At 58.5% G+C, this 17,359-nt stretch overlaps 1 protein-coding gene across 1 annotated transcript; it reads right to left on the bottom strand.

The window, feature by feature from the left end:
- Positions 1-1,019: 1,019 nt before the first annotated feature.
- On the bottom strand, positions 1,020-16,997 carry SLC7A10 (solute carrier family 7 member 10). Its single transcript, XM_049620778.1, has 11 exons — positions 16,832-16,997; positions 7,057-7,261; positions 4,944-5,095; positions 4,606-4,731; positions 4,382-4,535; positions 3,513-3,636; positions 3,329-3,432; positions 2,890-2,986; positions 2,524-2,673; positions 1,647-1,824; positions 1,020-1,406 (listed from the first exon to the last, which is right to left on the bottom strand). The coding sequence occupies exons 1-11, from the start codon at positions 16,980-16,982 to the stop codon at positions 1,276-1,278; spliced, it is 1,572 nt and encodes a 523-aa protein (XP_049476735.1). The 5' UTR covers positions 16,983-16,997; the 3' UTR covers positions 1,020-1,275.
- Between the last annotated feature and the right edge of the window lie 362 nt (positions 16,998-17,359).

Raw genomic sequence — 17,359 nt, 5'->3', positions numbered from 1 at the left:
CCCTGCCTCCGCGTCCTTCTTTGTTGCAGAGAAGCCGCCCAGAGGCCCAGCTAGCCTGCTGCATCGGCACCCCCAGCCCTGGTGGACACGGTGGGCCAGGGCTGTGGGGGTTTGAGTGAGGAGCGGGGAGGAGTGAGGAGCCCCTCTGCAGGCACCCTGGGGTCTCACTCTACCTCTTTCTCCATTCTGGGAATCCATTTCTGAAGAAGCAGGAGAGTTAGGGCAGGGCTCTCTGGAGTGATCTCTGTGGCTTCTTGCTTCATTCACCCTCTAGGGTGCCAGAGCTGTGCTGGACTGAGCAGGGTTATGGGTGCCACAGACCTAGTCCATGGCGGGGACCTCTGTCAGTGCTCAGCCCTCCCCGTCCTCCCAGCCATCCCTAGAGGAGCAGGCTAGGAGGCTGCTGGCCCCAGCCTCGTGCCTGTGGTGTCAGTACAGGCCCAGCCAGGCAGATGCCCTTTGCCCTCTGACTGAGGGGTTAATCTCCTGGGCATGAGGGCAGGGCTGGGAATGTGGGCACAGGGTAGAGGAAGCCCATGGTCTCTTGCAGGCCTTGAAGCCCCTGGGAGATGCTGCTGGATGCTTTCTCAGGTGACAGTGGCCAAGCACCAACTGACAGTGGCTAAATCCATCCCATCCTGCCGCAGGCTCTCAGTTTCCCCTGTAAATCAGGGTGAGGCCATGGGCTCTGAAGTCCTGTCAGTCACTCCACAGAGATTTATGGGGCCGGGGGAAAGGCAGTTCCAGAAGAAACACCTGGACTGACCTCGGTGGTTGAGCCTAGAGCTGGCGTTGCGGGTCCCGGGGAGGGGCGCACAAGGTGTTTCCCAACCCCGGTGTCCTTTTGGGTCAAGGCTGGCTCTGGACCCCACAAGGGAGAAAGGAAGTGCCTGGTTCAAGTGGCAGAGCCATAGGCCCCCTCCAGAGCCTGCTGGGGCACCTTCCTCAGCCAGCACCACACAAGCCCCACTGGGTCATGCCCACCAGGGACTCACCTAAGACAAGCACACCGCCCACCAGCCCTGTTTTATTCATAGACATTTCCAGGAAAGTGAGCAGGGCAGCACTGACAGGGAGCCCAAATATCTCCAGGGCTCTCTCAGCACAGGACTCAAAGGAGTCAGATCTCTCTCTCTCTCTCTCTCTCTCTCTCTCTTTTTTTTCAGGACAAAACAAAAAAACAAAAAACAAAAAAAACCCAACTTATTTTGCAAAAACACCTCCTCAATAAACAACATGTAAACAGAAACAGCTGCTTCAGGCTCCGCAAATGTCTCATTGCGTTTTCAAGGGCTTGTCCCTGGTGGGCAGTGGGGAGGGCTGGCACGGGCCATTTTCCTCTTCCTCAGGGGCTCCCTGGGGGTAGACCACAAAGCACAGCTCCTGGCCCCAGCGTGTCATGGATTCTGAGGACAGAGAGACAAACAAACAGATAGACCTTGGGATCCGACCCTGTGGGGCAGGGGTCCTCAGGGAGCCGCTCCCTTTGGGTGGATCCTGGACCCTGGGGCCACATCTTGGGGAGATGTCGGGTGGCGGTTGGACCCCCTGTTGTCACCGCAACTGCCGGGAGGTCCTGCTCCAGGGCGAGTCCCTAACAGGTCACATATCCGGCCCCGCCACCTTGGGGAGGCTGCCTGGCTCACTTGTGAGTCTGTGCACACACTTTGGTTTGCTTCTCCAGAACACTCCCAGGAAGAAAACAGGCACCCCCGTGAGGATGATGATGACGCCGACTCCACACACCATGGGCTCCGAGATGAAGCTGAAGACCAGCAGGAATGCCCAGAAAACCAAGTACGTGATGGGGACCAGGAGGTTCACCTGGGGGAGAGCGACGGGACTGCTAACGGAGGCGCAGGACCTTCCCTGGGCCCTCCTGTCCCCCCACCCCGGCAGGGGTGGGGGGAGGGGGATCCCGAGGTGCCGCCCTTTTCTGGGAGCTGAGGCTTGAGGGTCTCCTGCTCTGGCAGCAGCCAAACATGCTAGAAACAAACTCATGGGATGGCCGTTTTGCCAAATGGTTGAGGGTTTGTCAAAGTTTCGGTGGCTCTGAGTTCCATGCAGTAACTATGTGTTGCTGGCTGCTTGCATTTGGCTGAAAGTCTCTCTCTCTCTCTCTCTCTCTCTCTCTCTCTCTCTCTCTCTCTCGGTGTTTCTTGTTTTTTAGGCACTGAGCACTTCTCCAGCTCCAGGATTTATATGCAAACAGAATATTTGCATTTAGCTTGATTAAGGCTCTTCTGTCTTTGTGTGTGCTCATGGAATTCTGTGTCTTAGCCTCATTTTCCTGTCTGTAAACTGGGAGTATTCAAAGCACCCACCTTGTGGGGCTGTGATGAAGGCTGAATACATCAGCATACTTAAAGCCCTGAGCAGGGTGCAGCATGTGGCCAAAGCCGGAATACCTAATGCTGTCATCACTCCCATCCCCACCCTGACCCCCACCCCACACCCCCATGCCCAATGAGTGAAGGGGTGGCTCTGACAGTGCCGGCCAGCCCATCCTCCCCCAGGCCTCACCTTGATGGGCCTGTGGAGCGCTGGCTGCCTCCAGCGCAAAACGAGAAGGCCCAGGATGGTGACACCGTAGCAGAGGTAGTTGATGAAGGACACGTAGTTGATGAGCGTGTACGTGTCTCCCACAAGCATGATGACCGCTGTGGCCCCGCACTGGGAGAGGACCAGGCTGAGGATGGCCTCCCACCTGCCTCCGTCAGCCCTGTGGGCTGTCCTGGGCCTGCCGGCTCAGGCCAGGACGTTGGTGAGCCCAGGCCCTCCCCACTCCCTCCGTGGGCGGCCCCCCAGGGCCAGTGGGAATCCCTGCCATTACCACACTGCTGGGTGGCCCCGGCTCCCCTCCCTGCCAGCCTTGGTCCCACAACTTACACAGACAAGGAGGGCAGGGATGGGTGTGCAGTGTCTGACATGGATCATGGCCAGCAGGCTGGGCAGGTGCCCCTCTCGGGCCCCAGAGAAGCACAGTCTGGGACAGAGATTGGTGGGGGCCGTGAGCCCAGCCTTGGGCCCCCTACCAACCAGATCCCAGACCTCAGCTCCACACCTGAGGTCCCTCTTGAGCTGTCACCTCTGACCCCTGCTCTGGGTCCCAGCAGCCCCACTGGCCAGTTCTTCCCTGTCTAGCCCACCTCCCTTTCGCTTGCTGTAGCTGAGTTGGGATCACATCTGTTACTGGGGGGTTCACTGTCCCAGCTTCAGGTGGGACCCACCTGGCAGGATTTGACTTCCTCTGGCCCCCAGTACTGATCACACACACCAGGGGGACCTGCCTTGCCTCACCATGACCCCTCCCACCCAGTCCAGTCACCTGGAGGAGGTGAACAGGTAGCCATTGATCCCTCCAAAAGTAGAAAGTGCCACGGAGACGGGCATGACCCAAGAAAAGTAGCCCAGCAGCTTCTCCCCGAAGGTCTGAGTGGACACAGAAAAGAGGTGGTGCGTGAGGCATGGCGGGACGGGCAGGAGCCGGGTACCAGTGGGACCCCACTCACCACGGCCACTGCGTTCGAGGCCAGCAGCTCCTGGGGGGACATGGCGGTGAAGTAGGCAACATTGGTGAAGGTGTACACAAAGGTCACCAGCGGGATGGAGATGACAATGGCACGAGGTAGGTTCCTGGGGGCAGTGGAGAAGTGTGTCAGCATCAGCCCTGGGGTGGGGGCTGGAAGATGGGGCCCAGGGACCCCAGCGAGGGAGGAGCTTTGAGTCTCCATCTCCTGGGTCTGCTGGTGGACTTGGGACAGATAAGGGGCAGCACTGCTGTCTCCCTGCCACCCCCCAGCCCCAGCTGGGCCACGCGCTGATGGGAGGAAGGGCAGATGGGGGAAGGGCCACATCAAACCTTGAGGGGCAGGTCTAATGTCAGGACATAAAGAGAAAAGTGAATACAGCCAAAATCAGCCTTGAAGATCCCCAAATCCCCCTGAGGCCCGGTCCCTAGACCTGGGGTCTCCTGGGACTCCCTATCAGCCCCAGCCCCCGCCCCAGCGCAAACTCCTCTCTGTTGTGACCCTGGGTGAGTATCGGATGAGCCGTGGGCTTTATCAGTAGGGACCGTGTTATGTGCATATGTGTAAGTTTTGGGCAAATGCAAATAGCTGGATCCATTTTCAGTGGGACAGTGATACTCAGTGTTTCTGAGGCCTGGCAAGGGGCCGTGACTCACCCACAGCCATGCAGAGCAGGGCCAGGCTGGAACAGTGTCCCGGCTGTCTTTCCAGAGCCATCCCCGTGGGGCAGCAGGATGGTCAGGCAGGTGACCAGACTGAGCCATAGGTGGCAGCAGGTCCGTGCAGACAGGCTGTCTCTCCCATCGCCGCACCCCTCCCCTTCCCAGGGCCCGGCTGGGTGTCCTACTCACTTTCGAGGGTCAACCAGCTCCTCAGTGACGTAGTTGAGGAAGTTCCAGCCACTGAAGGCAAAGGAGCCCTGGAGGAAGGCCAGGGCCAGGTGACCCACGGAGGGTGTCATCCAGAAGTCAAAGGCATTGCTGGGTGTCAGCTCCTCAAAGTGTCCTGGGGGGTCCACAGGTCAAGGGTCAGTGTCTTCTCCCCACCCTGGTGCACGGCCCCACCCAGGCCCTACCTTGGAAGATCTGGACGAAGCCCACGCCAATGATGAGGGACAGGGCCAGCAGCTTCCCACCGGTGAAGATGTCCTGGATGCGTGTGGCCCAGCGCACGCTGGAGCTGTTCACCCATGTCAGGAGCACTGAGAGGAAAGGAGAGTGGGTGGGTGGGCCTCAGCCGAGTCCAGCCCAGGCTGTAGGAGGGCGGCATCCCCTGTAGCAGCTGGGGTGCCAGAAGCCCACCCCCTGAGGCTGAGCTCACAGGGGGCTGGAGGCTGGAGGCACCCCCCCACGCCCCCGCAGTCCTCCCACACAGGGGCAGGGGGCATGGTGCGGCCCCAAGGTGGGCGCTCACTCAGGCAGGCCATAGAGAGTGCGCGGGAGGCAGCAGCTGGGGGGATGCAGTTGGGGAACACGGGCTGCAGCACGTAGTTAGAGAAGGTCATGGAGATGACAGCCAGGCTGGTTGGGTACATGATGAGGACCGCACTCCAGAGCAGCAGGAAGCTGGAATGAGTGAGGGCCTGCCTGGCACAGGCATCCCGCACCACCCCCCCTCCCCGCCACCTTGGCCAAGCAGGTACAGGTGTGGGAGCAGGGCTGCGCCCTGGGCCGTGGCACCCAAGGCTGGCACGGGCACTCAATGCCGGCTTCGGTCCAGGAAGGCAGGGCTGGCCCCGCTGGGGTCTCCACTCTATCAATGGACTGCTTCAACAGAGACAGCATTCAGCACAGTTAAACAGCTATGGGCTGCCCTTGGGCAGGTGTCCAAAAGGACTTGGGAACCGACCACCTTTCTAATGGCCATCTAGCCTCTGGTCACAGGCTGTTTTCTTGAGCCGGAGCTGTTCTGGAACCTTTAGTTACGGCTCCAGCTGGAGCTCTCAGCAGAGCCTATGGCTGCAGGTAGCTGGCTCTGAGCTGTGACCCCTGAGGGACCGGACCTTCCGAGGATCTGTGGCTGGGGGTTGGGAATGATTTATGTCCCTTCTGCCCGAATCTCAGCACCGCAGGGTGCCCACATGGGAGCAGGGATTCTGCTCAGGCTATAAGGCCCAACCTATTCCGGGGGGGGGGGTCCTGCCTGCACTCAGGGGAGGGCCTGTCTCTGGGGATGCTCCTGGACCTTGAGGGTGGGGACTGCCTCATCCAGGGACACCACTGACCTCTGGACCACCATGCTCTGTAGATTTGTCTTGGTCCTCACCTTTACTCTGTGGCGTCTGCAACTCTAGAAGCTAGGTGCCCCTGGGGCAGGGTCTTGGGTCCTCCTCTCCCGCCCACCTTCTTCTGCTTTCTCAGGTTGCAGTTGCCTCCAAGAACCCTCTCCCCAGAGCAGAGAACTTATGGGCACACCCACAGGGGTGTGCACGCCCTGCCAGGGCCCCGTCTGCCACTACCCCATTAAAGGCTCTGGACCACATCCCTCAGGACCAAATTTTGCACACTTTAGCCTAGACTTTTCCTCTGGGATCCAGACAACTGCCCGCAAGGCCTGACTACATCATCTCCCCGGATATGCCGCAGACCCCACCAGCATAGCAGCCTACCCCCAACCTCCCCCTCCTGGGAACTGCTGTCAGTGGAGCCCACCAGTGGGAAAGCGGGTGTCACCTCCGCTGTACCCACCTCTCCCTCATGCCACACTGGCCACCGCGTCTTCCGCATTTAGGCTCCTACAAGGTTCTGGGATCTTCCTATGCCTTTATTCAGGCCCTCGGCATGGTTCAGCTGGACAACTACAATAGCTTTGACCCCCCCACCCCGCCCCCAGGCTCCCCCAGCGCCTCCAAGCCCCCACACCTACCATGGATCTGACCTGCCTCTGGCCACACCAGATAGTCGAGCACACCCTCCAAGCCTTGGTGCAAATGTGTTTTCCCTGGAAACCTTTTGAGGTGGTGCCACCCATTCCCTTAGCTGCCGGGCCCCCCCAGCACACCCTCAAAGCAAGGATCTAGGTCCTCATCAAGTGTAGAGGGGCTCTTTCCCTTCTGCACTGTGAACAAGTTGAGGGCAGGAATGGATCTTTTTCTCCCTGGTCCTCAGCACATAGTAGGTGCTCAGCTAATGCTTACTGGTGCATAAAGGAATGCTGGGGAGCTCCTCAAAGGAGAGCTCTTGCAGGGCATTGATAGGAGTTATCATGCCCCCTGTCCCCCACCACACACATATGGGTTTACTAAAATCTAGGCTGTCCTTGCCTTATTGCTAGCCTCACCCAGGTGCAGATTAGGCTTAAGGAAATATTTGAAAGGAAGCACAGAGAGGTCAGGGGGCCAGCCGGAGTGTCCTGCCCACCCTGGCCTTGGAAGGCTCCCCAACACCCCCACCTCCTTCCCTCCATCCACCCCATGATCTCCCGGAGATGTGAGAAAAAAAGGAAACCAAAGTCCAGGGCCCCACTGGCCATCCATTCCGGATTGTCATGCCCTCCCCCACTGACCCCACGGGTGCCCCAGACTCACCCAGCCAGGCCCCCGAAGATCTCGGTGACATAGGCATAGTCCCCGCCAGACTTGGGGATGGCGACTCCCAGCTCCGCGTAACAGAGGGAACCCAGGGCAGTGACGCCTCCACCCAGGACCCAGACGAAGAGGGCCAGACCCACAGAGCCCGAGTGCTCCAGGACCCCCTTGGGGGAGATGAAAATGCCCGAGCCGATGATGTTCCCTGGGGTCGGGAGAGATGGGGAGGCATCAGGTCTGGGGTCCCCTTAGCCCAGCCTTCTCCTCAGGCTTCCAGATGCTACAGTGAGGAAGGGAGCCTGGGCTGCTCCCTGGAGAAGGAGGAGGGGGAAGGTGAGCCTGGAGGCAAATGGATGCCACTGGGCACCTCAGACCTTGCAATCCCCACTCTGGGCTCATTATCCCCCCTTCTCCAGGCCCTGGCCTTGTCCTTGCAATTCAGGAGATGAGTCCTGTTCTGAGTTCCTCTGCACCCCCACCCCCCCCCCATTTACTCCCCCCAGGCGGGGAAGCACAGGCGAGGAAGTTCCATCACCCGAGCGGTGGCAGACTGGCAGCCTTCCTGTGCATCCTCACAGGGCCCAGGCTCAGCCCCTTGGCCCTGGCCGAAGCCTCCAGACTTGTCAGCCTCCAGCCACCTGCTCTCCTTCCAACCTGCTGGCTAGAGCTGGCCTCCTAAAGCAAGACCTTGACCATGACACTGTCCTGCTACTTTCCCATTGGCCAAAGTCCAAACTCATGGAGTAGCTCAGGGAGTGGCACCACCTCCACGAAGCCCTCCTTGACCATGCCAGTTTGGGGTCCTCCTCCCATGTCACAGTCCTGTCCTTCCCCAGACCTTGTCCCGTACTTTCTTTCTTTATCTTCTCTCTCCCCTTTCCTTAAAAGGGAACCTGCTTCCTGGGCTCGTCCCTGACCTAAGACCCAGACTGTGGACAAAGACTCTGAAGAGACCTTGTTTCCCGGCACTGTTAAAATGTGTCAGGTCCTGGGCAAGGGCCGGTGGGGAAGAACTGGTGCACTTTCAGGACCGGGGGTTGGTCAGCAGCCATCGCTGAAGGAATCGGGTGGGCAAGGGCAGGCTGGCAGAGACCCGGCCAGCCTGGGGTCTGGACACAGACCGCCTCTCCCTTGAGACAGCCTACTGGTTGCAAAGAGGAGTCGCTGCTCTAATCCCAGGGGAAAGCCCAGCTGGCGCTCAGGTCACCTTTCCAGATCCATCTATACAAGAGGTTATCGTGAGGATTCGGCAAGGAATCTAGGAAGCCCTCTGCTCACTTACAGCTGTATCCAGATGTACCTAGCATTTTTGGCGTGGTTCTGTGTACTCTCTGCAGCCATACCTGCTTGGGTTCACCTCCAACTCCCGGTGTGTAGTAAGTGCTCAATACACAGCTGTTGAGTAAACTAATGGATGAGTGAAAGGCCTGATGTCCAAAGTGGCACCAATACCTTGGCATGAAAGACTGATTTTCTCATCTGTGAAGTGGGGCAGCTTTCTCTACTCGACTCTCCTGGAAGAGGAGGGGAGTGGCCAGCCTCTGAGGCTCAGAGGCCAGTGGAATCTGCCTTGGTCATGGAAGCCCTCCCTGCCCTTGGGGATGACTCTGAGTCTTGCGGAGTGTGGTGGGTGTCAGGGGGTGCTCTGTTGATTCATGGTGTCTGGGAACGCTCAATCAAAATGCTCAGAGGGCCAAGCTGTGGTCTGCAGAGCAGATTCTCAGGATGAACAAGGCTCTGAATACCCACTGAGCTGTGAGCTCCCTGGCAGTTAGGGCAAAAAGGGCAATGTTCTGGGTGACCTGGGTCTCACCATCTGTGCAAATAAATTAGGTCACATCACTGGTGATTTGCACAAGGGCCTGCCCAAGAGGAAATAATCCCAGAATGCGCAGGCCACAAGAATAAAAAAGCAACCCTGCTAGGAGCTGGGGCTCAGCCCCTCAACAGGATCACCCCCACCTGCCAGGTCCTGTGGGACAGTGCACACCCATCAGGGCAGAGCCTGCCTGTTCCACCTGCCAGGCCCACAGGCGGGTCTGGCCAAGGACACAGCTGTGGCCACCAATCTGCATGCATTCCTTGTCCACGGTGCTACCCCCCACCCCGCCCCCGGCCGACACAGATTTCCAGTCTGGATGGCCACGGTGCCCCACTTGGTTTTCCAGTCACATCCCAGGAGCCCTAAATACATCCAGATAAGGACGAAAGAATTCCTGTCCCCCAGCCCCCAGAGGTAAGCTGTGCCCTCAGCCAGCTTCCAGGGGGAGAGGAGCCGCCTCCCTTATCTACCCGGGGGGCCTGGGGCCTGGGTCAGCTTTCTAAAGGGTCTTTGAGTTCGCTCTATCCGGCAGCAGGGCCTCTGTTCTCAGGACCTGGTGGAGTGGGATTTGCCAAAAGCCAGTGAGGTTGGAAGCCAGCGGGGGCTGGGTGGCCTTGGAAGGAGCTGGGTGCATTCAGGCTGGGGACATCCAGGGACCCGAGCAACCCAGCCCATGGGGACCCCAGCGCTCTATACAGTTCGGCACAGTAGGGCCTCATGGGCATAGCCTTTGGGAAGCTACACCTGGCATCTTGTCCTCTAAAGCTGGGGTCTGAAAAGGGATACATCACTAGCCTGTGCTCAGGAGTGGGAGACTCCAATGCTGGCCCTGGGGGATGGGCCAGGGGATCATTTTGTTTGGACACATGGCCTCAGCCTACAGTGCAGGACTTCTCCCCACATGGCTCAGCGGAACACGTGTGTCAGCTGGTGCCTCTGAGGTCTTTGCGGGCTTCTCCCTGTGGGCCTGGACAACCTCTAGCACCTTCCCCCGGGTTTGTGCTGGAAGGTGGCAGAAAACCCACTGAAGTCCACTGGCTGCTCTGGGCACCACATGGGCTGGGTGGGGCTCTGCAAGGATCCACAGGGGCTGTGGGCTTGGGTGGGCGGTAGAGGGCAAGGAGGAGGACGCCGGGGGCAGGGTTGGGGCCTCCAGCATCTGAATGATTCCAGGAGGCGTGGCGAAGGGACCACAGAGCTGTGAGGGATATGGCAGGGGTGCCTGCCCAGCCCTCCCAGTGGTGGTGGGTTCAGGCCTCCCTTCTCAGCCCTCGTGTTCAGGCCCAGCAGGATCAGCTTTGCTGGACTCAGGACACAGTAGTGGACAAGGCCAGACCTTGGGGAAGCCTGCTCTGGAGAAAGAGGCGGAGGGGCAGGAAGCGGGGAGCATGGGCTGGGCAGGGAGAGACTACCATGCACCTGGTCAGATGTCTGCTGACAGTGGGCTGGAGAAATGCAGGTTCCAGGGTCTCCACATTCCCACCCACCCAGTGGGTCCTCGCAGGGCCACAGCGCCAGCACAGGTGGGTGAGGATGTGAGTCCCCCACCAGGAAGCCCCCCTTCAGTCTCCTCCCGCCCCTCTTCCCTCAGCCCACACCGGGTGGCTTTTATCACATTAAGATGTTTGGCCTGATGGGGCTTACTCGGCTCCGTGGAGGAACGAAGAAAGGGCCATTGTTCTTCTGGCTGTTGCGGTGCGCGCTGACCTATTTTTGGGAGGCAGTGGCCGACCGTGGAGGTCGCAAGGGTGGACGGTGGAGGTCATGTTGGTGGAAAGAGCCAACTGCCCTCGGTGCGTGTGGGTGGAAGGTGCAGAGTCTGATTTGGGGAGGGGGACAGGGAGGTCCCATCAGGCCAGGCTGCTGGCACCACCCCTCATCCCTAGAAACACTTTCAGCAGTCAGCTGTGTGACCTCAGGCCAGTGCTGCCCTTCTGGACCTCAGTTTCCCCTTTCACCAGGTCAGGCCACTGAGCTAGTGGGCAGCAGAGGGCTGGCTCAACCCAGACTTTGGCAGAGGTGTTGCTGGGCAGGGTGGACACATCCCGCACATTTGCAAAGGCCTAAGGAAACACAGTCTGCTCGGGGGCCCATGTCCCTCACTGTGTCAGGTGTCTCCTCAGCTCGCTAGTTTCCCAGAAGCTGCAGGAAGCCCTCCCTGACCTTCCACTTTGGCCCCTATAACCTGGATCCTGCTCTACTCCCATGGTACATGGAGGATGGCCAGGAAGTGATTTTTGGCTACCCTGCATGGGTCCTGAGTCCCCAGAGGGTAGGGTCTGTGATGAGAAGCCTCAGCCCCTCAAAAGGACAAAGAACCCACAGGGCCTAGGTCATCTTACATACGCCTTGCCTTTCTGTGCCTCTTTTAGTGAGCAGGCTGACAATGGGGGTTCTTCCTGTCACACTGGCCTGCTGGCCTGACAGAGAACAGCTCTGGGGCTCCTGGGCCTGATCAGGGGCTGGCCATAGGCCAGACCTCCTTCCCTTGCTCTGGGCAACAAGTCTCAGCACCTCCCCGTTAGGATATGACCCATGAGGCCTCTGGGAAAGAGTTCCAAATTCCCTTCAGTAGGTCCCTGAGGCCACAGGCAGAGGCACTAATTGAGAATCCCCAGATCTGGGTTCGAATCCCAGATCCCTCTTGGTGGGAGGCTGTGGACAAGATACATCACCTCTCCAACCCTTCTTGGCTACAAAGTGGGAAGAAAAGGCAGCGATGCAGGGATGCCCCCACGCTGCTTCGCACATCAGAGGCCCCAGGAAGTGCTTATGGATCTCACTACTGTCATCAACCTTGAAGATACCCCGGGTCACCCAATCTGGCTTTTGGAGACCTGATCCCCATGGGACCTCTGTATGCTGGAGTCCGTAGCCAGAGCTCTGCTTTAGGGACCCTGCTGTCCCCCTGGGTGAAGCCCGTGACTCCAAACACATGAATGTCCTTAATGAGCATGTGTCAGGCATCCCTCTGAGGAGACAGAAGTGCCCATTGAGGTTCTTGGCAGAACTCCAGGGAGGTGAGTGGGGATGCCTCCAGGACATGTCTGGAATTGCCAAATGACTGGCGTGTACTTCCGGCCTAACCCACTTTCCTTTTAAGAGAGGGATGAGCAGAAGTGTGGAGCTCTCTCTGCCTGGCTCAGCCCAGCCCAACCCCACCTAAGAAGCCTCGCCTGTGCCCCATCTCCAGGCTGTCAAGGTCACCAATGAGCTCCACAACGCTGGATCCAGTCATGAACCCGCAAACCGCATCTTACCTGCCTCATCAGTGGCATCTGGCAAGTTAACCCCTTCCTCCAGCCTCAGCCTCCCGGCCCTCCTCCCACCTTGCTGGCTGCTCCTTCTGGACTCCTCTGCTGGTCCTTCTCTTTCCTGACTTCCAGATTTTGAGTGCCTGTGGCTCAGCCCCGGGGCCTTGGCCCCTTGCCTTCCACACTCCCTCCCTTGGAGACCTCATCCAGTCCCCTAGCTTCTGTTGGCAACTCCCACATTTATATGCCTACCATGGACCTCTTTCCTAAACTAAACCCGCATATCCAACTAATTACAAATAGGCATCTCAAATTTCCCATGGTCAAAATGAAATTCTGGACTTCCAACCCCTTTCCCTCAAGAACCTACTTCCCTCACAGTCTTTCCAGATCAGTACATTGCAAACCTGGCTCCCAAAGGCTCAAGACCGAACCTGATGTCACCCTTGACTCTTCTCCTTCTCCCACACCTCATATCTAGTTCATCCCAAATCCTTTGGTTTCACCTTCCAAACACATCCAGAACTGAACCTCCACTCAGCACCTCATTGCCACCACCCTGCTCTGAGCCACCACTATCTCTTACCCAAGTGACTCAGTACCCTCCTGACCAGGTTTCCTGCTTCTACCCCTGCTGCCCACAGCTTCTCCATAGTGAGCCCCATCTCATTCCATCCCATTCCATCCCATCCCACCCATCCTATCCCACCCCATATCCTATCCCATCCATCCCATCTCTTCCCATCCTCTCCCATATCCTACCCCATACCTCCCATCCCATCCCATCCATCCCACCCCATCTAATCCATCCCATTCCATCCACCCCATCCCCTCCCATCCATCCAATCCCATCCCATATCCTATCACATCTCATCCCATATCTTACCCCATCCATCTCATCCCATTCCATCCTTTCCCATCCCATATCCTACTCCATCCATCCTATCCCATCCCACCCCATGTCATCTCATCCCATCCTGTCTTATCCCATCCCTCGTCTGCTCAAAGCCCTCTCCTGTCTCACAAAGAGAAAAAGGCAAAGTTCTCACTGTAGCCAGGAAGGCCCACACAAATTGGGCCCCTCCCACTCCTGACTCATCTCCTACCTACAATCTTCCCCACCCCCTATCTTAATTTTGTCACCTTAGCACTTATCATTATCCCATTGGCCGAACATTCAGTTTGTTTATCATTTGCTCTTTCTCTCCCATGCTCGAATGTCAGCTCCAAGAGGACAGGGCTTTTGTCTGTCCTATTCCCTGTTGTATCTCCAGCACCCAGAACAGTGTCTGGCATTGTTCTGTACCTAGATGAATAAGTGTGTCCAGTGCTGGCAGCCCCCCACCCCCCATTGTAGCTTGAGCTGACTTGACCCCCAATGGTGTCCCGAGCACCAAGGGCATCTGATCTGGGCTGGTTGCAGCCTCAATCTGTTTCCTCATCTGTAAATCAGGGGTGTGAGACACAGACAAGCTCTTGTGTGGCTTTATGTCTCTTCAGGGTCCCTATGAGGAGGTGCTGGGCTTTTGCAGAGGGCCATCCTCTGAGCATACCAGCCACCACCAGCCCTGGGGACAACAGAAAGGGGCCTGGTCATGGTTGGATGAGCAGGAGATGGGGTTCACTGAAGCAGGCCTCTGAGTCCCTGAACACTCCTGAGCCTGACACACAAACACGAGCATGGGCTGGACACCCGAGTCCAAGGGAGAGAGTGGAGGACAAAAAAGCCTGGTGAGCACACCCAAAGTGATTCCCACTCTGCTGGACCTGGGCATGCCCATTCCTTGGGTGTGGATTGGGAGAGGCAGCTGGCCAAGGTTCTTGAGTCAGGACAAGAGATTTTGTACATACAGTCCTGGGTGGGAGTGGGGAGTCCCGGGAGATTCCTTTGTCCATTTGTTCATCCATCCACCCATCCATCCATCCATCCATCCATCCATCATAAAGTGGGGGACTCGGGTAAATCCTCGGTAAATCCCAACCTTCTTCCATCAAGGGCTCTGAGTCTGGCTCCAGTTTTGCCCAGCACCAGAACAGTATGAAGAAGGGCACTGGATTAGAAGATTGGGTCCAAATCTGGTTCCAAGTCCCAAGTCTACTGCCTGCAGAAGTGTCATTTAACTTCCAACCCCAGTTTCTACATCTGTAGAATGGGTATAAACACTTTCATCTTGCAAGGTGGGCATGAGAATCAAGTGAGATAAAGGGGGAACACGATTTCATGATGTAGTAAGGGGTGTTTTTCAGGCTAGGCATTAGACATGGTGGTGTCTTACATAGCCCCTGCTCCACTGGCTCACTTTCCCCCAGGCCGGCCTGTTCCCCTCCAGGTGTGCTTGCTGGGGCCAGGAGGTGCTGTTCTAAACACACTTCAGGCAGAGTCTGACTCCAGCCCAGAGCCCTTCCATATCATTCCATTCCCGAAAGCTCCCACTCCTCAGCCTAGGACAGGGCAGAGGGTACAAGGAACGAGAATTATAGGATCTTCTGGAAGGGGCTATTTGAAGTCTTCGAGATAACAAGTGCAGGATCTGGTAACAAGAAAGACTGTGGAGTAGAATATAAAGGCCTCAAGACTTTTAAAGCTAAAATATGACACTCTGGAGACATTTTTCACTTTGACCAGGTGGCCCAGGGCAGGAAGGTGGGATCAGATGTGTGAGATAGATAGACTCCACAGAACAGCATGGGGAGGGGGAGAGGGTGGGGTCCCCAGGGCATCAAGTGGGAAGAGCAGTGCAGACCCTGACTCAGCCACAGAGGCCTCCTCCCTCATGTCCCGTCCCCTTCTGGTTCACATCCATTCTCTCTCGTCCGTCTCCTGCCTTCTGGGACCCTTCACATCTCCCCAAGCAGGGTCGTTGGACCACCAATGAGTGTCGCAGGTGGGGGTCAGGTCTTCTGGGTTCTCCTCCCGAGTCGGCCACCCTTGGCCAAGTCACCTCTTACCCCAGCTCAGTCTTCAAGGCCTGGAGACCAAGGGGGCAGTGGTCCTGGAACAGTGGGAATGGACTGAAACGGGGCGGGGTGGGGGGGGGGGGGGGGGCACACCACAAGGGCAGAGCTGGGATGCACGGGGCTATTCTTACGGGGTCCGTCCTGTAGAAGACATGTGACGGTGGAGGAGGCCTCCTCTGGTCCCACCGCCACCGCCAGGGTCCTCTTTCGAGGAGAGAGGAGCCAGTGGCCTCCACCTGCCCTGAAGCAGATAGGGTGCGGGAGGAGGCAGAGTAGGAATACAGCTCAAGGATGCCTGCTTAGCTGAGGTAGCCCAGGAAGAGCCGTGTCGCGCCCTGCACCTTCCTGGCACCGTAGCTGGCTCCAGACACGGCCAGCCTCTTGACTCCATCATGTGTGGGCCAGGCAAGACTCTAACCAGTATCCCGGCCAAATCCTTGGGACCAACACTTCCTCCCAGCAGCAGACAGTCAGGCAGGGATGTCCTAGGGCAATGAGGTCACAGGAGCGGCTCCTGGAAGATTCCATTCCAGGGGGAAGGGGGTGAGATGGGGGAGCAACCTGGACAGGGGTTGCGTTCTGGGGCAACCTTCTGCGTGAGCGTGGGGATGGCCACGAACCAGATCCCAGCCCCAGTTCAGGAGCTCCCAGTGTGGGGGCAGCAGAAGAGGAGGTGAAGACTCCAGTTTGCCCTTCTGAGCCTCCAACTTTCTTCATCTTCAGGGGTCTGAGGATGGGTGGTGGGCAGGGGGGTACACAAGGCCTCCCTGGCTGGCGAGGGGGAGATCTGGCAGGCAGGATGAGAGCAGTCAAGACCCCCGTCATTCATCCCCCCACTCTGTCTCCTGGAACACAGGGGATGGAACAGACTACTCCCAGGAGGGTCTCTGAGGCACTTGGTGTGGACACGGGCACAGGTCTAGGTTACCTAGTTCCTGAGGAGTCAGTGTTCATGACTTGGGCCTTGTCCCCCGAGCCCTCTGCTGATCCAGAAGTCCCCATATGGGGGCAAGACACACGGACCCATTCTCAGGTGGGAAAGATGAGCCCAGAGGATGTGAGTGCCTGTTGGGATCCCTGCCCAGGAAGCAGGTGGCTTTTCTGCAGGCTTGGTATGCCCACCCCATCACTGGCCTTCCCAGTCACTGACTCTCCCCAGGGTCCTGCCACCAAACTCTGCAATAATTACATACTCTGAACCTATTTCCCCACTGGGCTGGCTCTACCTGTCCAGTCTACGCACAGGGCATCCTGCTTTTGAATAAATCACCCACACTGTATGGCGCCTGGGTCCCACACACAGTAGGGGCTCAGCTTGAGCCACAGCCCAGAACTTGGGGCCTTAACCTGGGTCAACCTATCCAGTCCCCGTACTTACAAGGCTCCTGCACTCAAGGCAGGATTACAGTCACCTCCATTTCATAGATGAGAAAACTGAGGGCAATTCCCCTTGCCGAAACCACAGCAAATTAAAGGCAGGAGGGGGATTCCCAGGGGTGGATGGGACCTGTACCTCTCTCAGGTGCAAACATTTGGGGCTCCAGGAGAGGTGGGAACGAGAAGTCTTACTGCCACCGTGTGAGGGGTGACACCACAGGTGCTCTGGGCATCTCCTCACGCGTCCCACGGTCGCAGATCATAGGGGCGCCGGGAGCGGGGTGCTCCTTGTTTCGGGCGGCAGTGCGCCCCAAGCCTTTGGCCCTGCCACGCCAGGCACCCGCCCGCCCGGGGCCCCGCTCACCGATGATGATGGTGCAGGCGCTCACCAGCCCGATCTCCTTCTTGAGCGCCACCCGCTCCGAGGCGCCGGGGCCCGGGCCCGGGCCGGGGGAGGGCGAGGGTGCAGGGCCGGGGTTCCCGCGCCCGCTCGGCTGCTGCGTGTGGCCGGCCATGTCGCTGTCCCGCCGCGTCCCCGCTCCCCGCGCTGCCCAGTGTGTCCGACCGGCCGCCAGTCCGTCGGTCCGTCCGTCTGTCCGTGCGCTCGCGGCCTTCGCAGCCCGGACAGCGCCCACAGGCGGGCGCATGCGCTGGCGCGGGGCCCGGGCCCTGGGCCCCCGGCTGCGGGGGCCAGGGAGGGGCGGAAGGAGGACCGGTCGGCAGCCCCCTCCCCCACCTTCCTTAAAGGGAACTGCCCCCACCCCCCTGCCTGGGAAGGAAGGAGAGGACTTGGAGCAGACCTGGGAAGAACTTTCCAGTTGAACGAAGGAAGAGGCCCTCCCACTGCCGGAGTTACATCCAGTCGTGGGGTGAGAATGGGGGAGCAGAGCTC

This window comes from Panthera uncia (assembly GCF_023721935.1).
Source record: "Panthera uncia isolate 11264 chromosome E2 unlocalized genomic scaffold, Puncia_PCG_1.0 HiC_scaffold_19, whole genome shotgun sequence".
Classification (NCBI taxonomy): Eukaryota; Metazoa; Chordata; class Mammalia; order Carnivora; family Felidae; genus Panthera; species Panthera uncia.
The sequence above is the reverse complement of the archived record's forward strand: the minus strand, read 5'-3'. Positions and strand labels throughout refer to the sequence as shown.

Excerpts from the sequence above, each read along its gene's own strand:
- SLC7A10 (XM_049620778.1), bottom strand. The coding sequence starts at position 16,982 with ATGGCCGGCCACACGCAGCAGCCGAGCGGGCGCGGGAACCCCGGCCCT. Across the intron at positions 3,637-4,381 it reads GAGCTGGTTGACCCTCGAAA|GAACCTACCTCGTGCCATTG; the intron begins GTGAGTAGGACA and ends CACTGCCCCCAG. Across the intron at positions 2,674-2,889 it reads TCCCTGCCCTCCTTGTCTGT|TGCGGGGCCACAGCGGTCAT; the intron begins GTAAGTTGTGGG and ends GTCCTCTCCCAG.